The following is a 6324-nucleotide window of genomic DNA, read 5'->3' as shown; positions in this document are numbered from 1 at the left end:
TGTTATGTTTTTGCTAGAGGCAATGCGAGTGAAATGACCGCCAGACTTGTGTGGTGCAACTTTGATATCAGACAAATGACTGGTCATCGTGGCTAAGTAGCGCTCTCCTACTTTGAACTAGTAGCTCGGACTAGTGAATTGACATCAGCGTCTTTTGTAGCAGAGACCAACTGAAATGGACAGGGTCATAACTGGTCTACCGACAAAGTCTTCCAGTTTCTCCAAATACATGCAGTGTATTTGTTTGACTTACACTTCGTGCACATGACATACAAAGCTTCTGTATTCACAAAAGTACAAAATTAGATGAATATCGATGGCATAAATACCATATATCCCGTTAACGGCGCGCGTTACCCCAACAAGCCAGCGCACTTGAATGGTTCACAGGACTTGCTTGCACAAGTGGGGAATTACGTTAATTTAACGTCGCCCACCAACCAAAACTAGCGTTTTCCAGTGCCGCAAATCAGCCCTTTTCGCATGAAGTTTGTGTAGCAGATATACTGCAGTCCTTCGCATTCCTTCGGATACGACACAGGTGGCTGAGGAGCGTTTGGCCGGCGGCACCATCACACCAGCTCATGATGCGCTCGACAAGAGCTAAGCCCGGCGCGCCTGCCTCTCAGCGTGCCTCCGTCCTGGTACAAACTCGTACTGTAGGGACCTCAGCGCTGGTGCTGGCGGCCCCGAAACTTTCTGTCGTCTCGTGACAGGCAGCGTCACCACCCAGTATCAAGCAGCCGCACCAGGCGGCGCCAGCCATCGTGACGTCACGGCCTCCGCGTGACGTCGGCTGGCCACGGCAGTCAGCTGGCGTAGGAGGCCGCCGGCTCGGCGTCCACGTCGCACGCCTCCTGCTTGAAGGGCAGCATGGGTCGCTTGTAGCCGGCGCCGTAGTCGCACCTCTGGATCACGGGCGAACAGCGGCCCGCCACCACCGCGACCGGCGGCGGCGGCGAACTCAGGTGTGACGTCACTGCCGGCGGCGAGCCCAGGTGTGACGCCACCACCGGCGGCTGGTGCGACGTCACCGGCGGCGGCGGCGGCGGCAGGTCGGGCAGCTGGTAGCCGGGCATGTACGAGTGTGACGGCGGCGGCGTTGACATGAGTAGAGAGGCCGGTGGAGGCGGTGGGTACGGGGCCGCGGCGAGGGCCAGCGTGGCGGAGGGCGTCCCTGTCGGTGGTGAATCGTCCCCGGAACCACCTGCGAACAGGTCAGCCCGATGAGTTGAGTGGCTGGGAAGGTTCGCACAAGTTCTGGTTCTGTTTAAGCATTTGAACTTTTGTTGTTGTCTTAACAAAGGCAAAAGCTTGGGAACTGACCAGCACAGCTGTGCTCATCGATCAATAGCTGTAACGTGGGACTAAAACTCGCGCCCGGGTGGCTGGTTAAATGCGACGCGCTCAGGTGGGGGGGGGGGGGGGGGGGGTCAGGTTGACCTTCCTTGACATCTGAACAAAAATAAGAAAGCTAGAGACATCAGATTCACAGGTAGGTAGCCCCATATATGAACAGATTTGTGTGACACTTTTAGGCCTCTAGGTCCTGACCTTGGGATCAAGTAAGGTCGAACTCGAGACCTGTGCCTGGGGGCCCCAGACATGCTCACGCAACCAGCCTCATGTTAGATACTTGATCTAAACAGAAGGGCACGTCAGGTCAGCGACCCTACCTCTCTTTTAAGTCCGCATAACCAAAAACCTTTGACATCATTTTGGTATTTTCTTCTCAAAGCAGAAGGTTAATCGACGTTATTTTAGGCTGGCGTCCATAAGGATCTTAGGGCCCTTGACCTTCAGTAAGTCATAAAAATAAACCTGTTTTGACGTCCCTTGTGATCAATATATTCAAAATGAATGCCGACGTTTATCCCATTGAGCAGGATTTCCAGTATACATGTTAAATGCTGACCGTGATTTGACCTAAATGACTGATCAAAGGTCAGTTAGATCAGTTGTAATGCTAGGATCAATTGCATGCTGTACACTCCTAACTGCAGTCTCATATCCGAATAAATTGTAACAAATAGGCCTAAAGGGAATGTTTCACGTTTGAAGACACCGAAGCAGCCATTAGATATGATGAAGCAGCTCAATTATAACTGTGGTACGCTTTTTATGTGGAAAGGACTGCTCTGGACAGCATAATTATCTGCTTCGTAAACATGCTCCTCAGTGCGTCACGGTTTGATTACGTGCCTTGCACAACATTAAAAACCAATTGACAGTTGTTATGTCTGAAAATCGCGCTTATAAACGTCAGATATGAACGCCTCGACAGGGATTTTTTCCTTGACCTTGATCGCCGCATGACTTATGGAATGACAGGATTTCAAAGACGTTATTGTGACGTCATGAGTGCCAAGGCGACTTTGAAATACTCTCCCCGATAAACCTTTCCCATTTTCGCGGACGTGTAGCTCAGAAACCGGGTGAGCTTAGGTCTTGAGCAGGGAAGGGTTGTGAACAGCACCGAAAGGTTCTCAATGTGATTTTTCCGTTCGAAACCATGTACGAATGCGGAACACTCCTTTTAACGAGAATCTGGAGCGAAGGATGTTGATGGGGATAGTTCATGCAAAAGGTTTTTATGCCGACGCATTCTAACAGGTTGGGCCGTCTCACCCCCGGAAGCATTCGTGCGTTGCAAAAAAACAGAACACTCGATGCCAGTGATAGGGCGACCACATGACAATAGAAGGACGACACAAATGATGGCAGATGGAGATACAAGGGCAATCATGGACATACAAAAATAGTGTACTGAGGTTCATATCGAGGAAGCGTTCTTAGCTGCCCTGATAAGAGCCAGTTGCTAACATTTGTTTATGATAGGCTTCAGATCACCAATGGTAATCGTTTGTTAAGCTCCTTTCTACGCACCCAAGACACTTGCACAATAATTCCTCCGCATTTGCACGTTAGGAAGGACATCAAATCTGTGAAGTGATGTGTCCACAAATGAAACCCAACCAGGCTGTTAATGGATTTATTGCGAACTGCGTTGAAAAAACTTTCACGTGCCTGACGAATACACTTCCCTATGTAGAGGTAGCCGAAAACAGAGTGCATCACGGCCCGAGTGCGCCATTTCCGGACCCCTCACGGATTTGACGTGCTTCCTGGCATGCCAATAAGGAAAACTAGTGTGCATGTGCCTTGGAGACATAGAACGCTTGAAAACACGTTTTCATTGGTGATCTGAAATCTTCAATGCGTCGGCGTAAACTGTACGGGTCCCCATAAAACACCATTTCAAAACTTAACTAAATAGGGCTTGTCTGAGAAAATGTGGTGAACTTTGCGACCTATTTATTGCATTTAATTCTATTTTGAAACTGGAGTCAAGAGTGCACATGATGATATTGACAGAGGCTCACAGTCTCAGACATGATCTGTGATCGACAAGCATAAGATTGGACCAAGTTAATTTGTCTGAATGTCTGACAAACCATCTTACTGTTGCATATGACACTGTCTAAGACTCGTTTGTCGAATCAGCCTCAAGATTCCAGGAAAAGTGCCTCGGCGGACGGCCGCGGCCTGACTTTGGCCAACTGCAGGTCAGTGACTTCAAGAGGAGTATCAAATTATCTACCGAAATATGATCAGGGGGCATCAGGGGGGGGGGGGGGGGGGGCAATGGGCGCTTCCCGACCCGAGCCTACGTTTATCGCTCAGGCGGAGCGGTGACTAGCACGTGCCCTTTTTAAAGCCGCTATGACTGCGATCAAAAGCGCGATGTTAGCGACCAAACGTCGCGTCAGCAGCACGCACCTCCAAGCAGCATTTCGACAAGCAAGTTGTCGACCCGCGCTCCTCCAAAGAGTTTCATCAGCTGGATCTGCTCCACCATTTCTCGCGCTATCGACTGCAGGCTGAGAGCAGAGGTGCCCGTCAGGACACGCCGTGAGGTCAGGGGCGGACAATAAGGCCGCAGGGATGGGTGGTACCGTCACGACATGTCGTCAGAGACGAAAGGTGGTTACTGGAGCAGGGGACAGCTGATGAGGATGGAATCACTAGCCAGTGGAGTCATTGGTGGCAATCGCACTAGGCGACACCGAGTGTCACATATTTGAAAGTAACGTGGACGGGGTACGCGGCTGTATCTGACGCCTCGCTAGACGGTGTTGACGGCAACCGCTTTGACAATGACAAGCCTCAGAGACCTTGAAGCCGATGATGAGAAGCATTGGAAGAAGGCTCGCAAGAAGGACTGTAAACTGCGACCGCTCCTTCCAGTGAGGGATTGCAGCGAAAAGAAGACAATTGAAGACAATGCCTGACTGATGACCCGCTGTTTTCCGCTAAATTCCGGTGACCTGGGCAGAATGAGTAGCATGGCGCCGAAGCGCCCGCGCTGGTTGTACTGCAGGTCGGTGATGTAGTCCTCGAGGTTGAGCTGGATCTGGTACCGGTACTGTTCGATCCGAGTCGTGTCGCCATCGCAGCCCCTGCTGGCCGCTGCCGGTCACAGGCACCACACAGGTCACCACACCACCGATCGCGTACGCTGCAGAGGTCACCACACTACCACCGGTCACATACGCTGCGAAGGTCACCAAACAACCACCGGTCACACACGCTGCGGAGTTCATCACACCACAGGTCACATGCGCTGCAGGGGTCACCACACCACGGGTCACATACGCTGCAGAGGTTACCACACAACCGATCACATACGTTGCAAATGTCACCATACCAAAGGTCACATACACTGCAGAGGTGACCACACCACCACCGGTCACATACACTGCGGAGGTCACCAAACCACCACCGGTCACATACGCTGCGGTGGTCACCACACCACAGGTCACATTCACAGCAGAGGTCGCCACACCACCACCGGTCATCGCTGCAGAGGTCATCACACCACCACCGGTCACATGCGCTGCAGAGGCCATCACACCATCCGTCACAAACCCCACAGAGGTCACATCACTGGTCGCAGATGCCACATGAATCTCACAGAGGTCACAGAAATGACCGCACCATCGACCAAAGCCGCCGCCTGAGTAGAAGTCACCACACCAACGGTCACAGATATCACAGAAATCACCATGCCAGCGTACCCGAACACCACGGAGACTACAAAACCACCGGTTCAAGATGACGCGGAGGTCCCATACCTTCGACAACAGACACCACAAAACCCACCGTGCCACCACTCAATATCCCAGGCAGAGCCTCAGCAAGCCAGTTGTCACGAAAGGTACACTTCGTCATCAGCGGTAACAGGTCTGGCAGAGTTCAACCCATGCTTACCATATAAGGGAAAAATCACGCTTCTACAGAGGTCACCGGCCGAGGGCTGTCGTCACCACCGGTTCTGGTTGTAAACACGTGAGATGCAGCGTGTCGGGCATTACCAACCGTGGCACCAGGTGGCGCACAGCTCGCCAATCACCTCTGACCATCCCAATGTACCACCCCGATGAGAAGGTCAGAATTACGCACATATTGTACCTGGATCGAAGAAAACGATGGCCTTGAGTGCAGCATACTCGCTCTCATCCACCTGCATCTCTCGCAGCGGTCGGATGACTTCGTCCATCAGGCGACCGCCGATTTTGTTCATAGCGACATCTGTCGGGAGATGGTTGAGTTCACAACTTGCTGCTGGCGCCAGCAGGGTGACGTGTTTTACGGCGCCGCGTGCCTCGTGTCGAGATCCGAGTGGGACTTCGGTTGCACACAGGCGGTAGGGGACATTAACCCATTCCGTCAGGGATATTCGCCGATGGAATGGCGTTAACGTTCACAAAGACGTCCAACCACACTTGAGCACGGTAGGAGACGCATGATTCCGTTGACAATTGTGGTCTTTTCGAGAGCTAGGGATTGTGACCGGCTCCGGCGCCACGTCCTCGCCCTGGGATGAACTCTAGGACTCGAGGGATATTGCCCACATCGGTGGTCAGTGATCACGTCATCTATTTGAGTGCTTTGTGGCACATAGAGATTCCTGTGGTCTGGTGTTTTCGGAACTAGTAATTCCAATCTCCTTTTTTAGCCTTTTAATTTCTGGTTCTATGGACCACATACTGTGGACTGTCTAGTTCTTTTTATTTTCACCCTTGTGTGACGCCTGCAACGCCGGCTCCCCGGTCAGCTCCCCCTTTCTGCTCACGCCATAGCTCGCTGTTCTGTTTAACGCCATAGCTCGCTGTTCTGTTCCGCACAACCTCCATGAACTTGCGCCGCTCGACATCAGCGCTGGACCCATCTGGGGGCTGCTCTCGGAGATCAGCCGGTCTCGACCGTCACACAGGGAATGCGTTTGATCGGCCGCGAGTGTGCCCCGTCTGCGGCCCTCTA

At 52.3% G+C, this 6324-nt stretch overlaps 1 protein-coding gene across 2 annotated transcripts; it reads right to left on the bottom strand.

Annotated features, from left to right (window-relative positions):
• Positions 1-216: 216 nt before the first annotated feature.
• Positions 217-5867, bottom strand: LOC119097750 (hepatocyte nuclear factor 4-gamma). Of its 2 annotated transcripts, none has more exons than XM_037220719.1 (4): positions 5464-5867; positions 4329-4470; positions 3781-3881; positions 217-1207 (listed from the first exon to the last, which is right to left on the bottom strand). In XM_037220719.1, the coding sequence occupies exons 1-4, from the start codon at positions 5582-5584 to the stop codon at positions 810-812; spliced, it is 762 nt and encodes a 253-aa protein (XP_037076614.1). In that variant the 5' UTR covers positions 5585-5867; the 3' UTR covers positions 217-809. The 2 variants fall into 2 exon arrangements, with proteins under 2 accessions (XP_037076614.1, XP_037076615.1); XM_037220720.1 differs by having other exon boundaries at positions 5473-5867.
• Between the last annotated feature and the right edge of the window lie 457 nt (positions 5868-6324).

Source organism: Pollicipes pollicipes, unplaced genomic scaffold (assembly GCF_011947565.3).
Source record: "Pollicipes pollicipes isolate AB1234 unplaced genomic scaffold, Ppol_2.1 Scaffold_4335;HRSCAF=5105_pilon_pilon_pilon, whole genome shotgun sequence".
Classification (NCBI taxonomy): Eukaryota; Metazoa; Arthropoda; class Thecostraca; order Pollicipedomorpha; family Pollicipedidae; genus Pollicipes; species Pollicipes pollicipes.
This window is presented reverse-complemented; position numbering and strand designations above follow the sequence as displayed.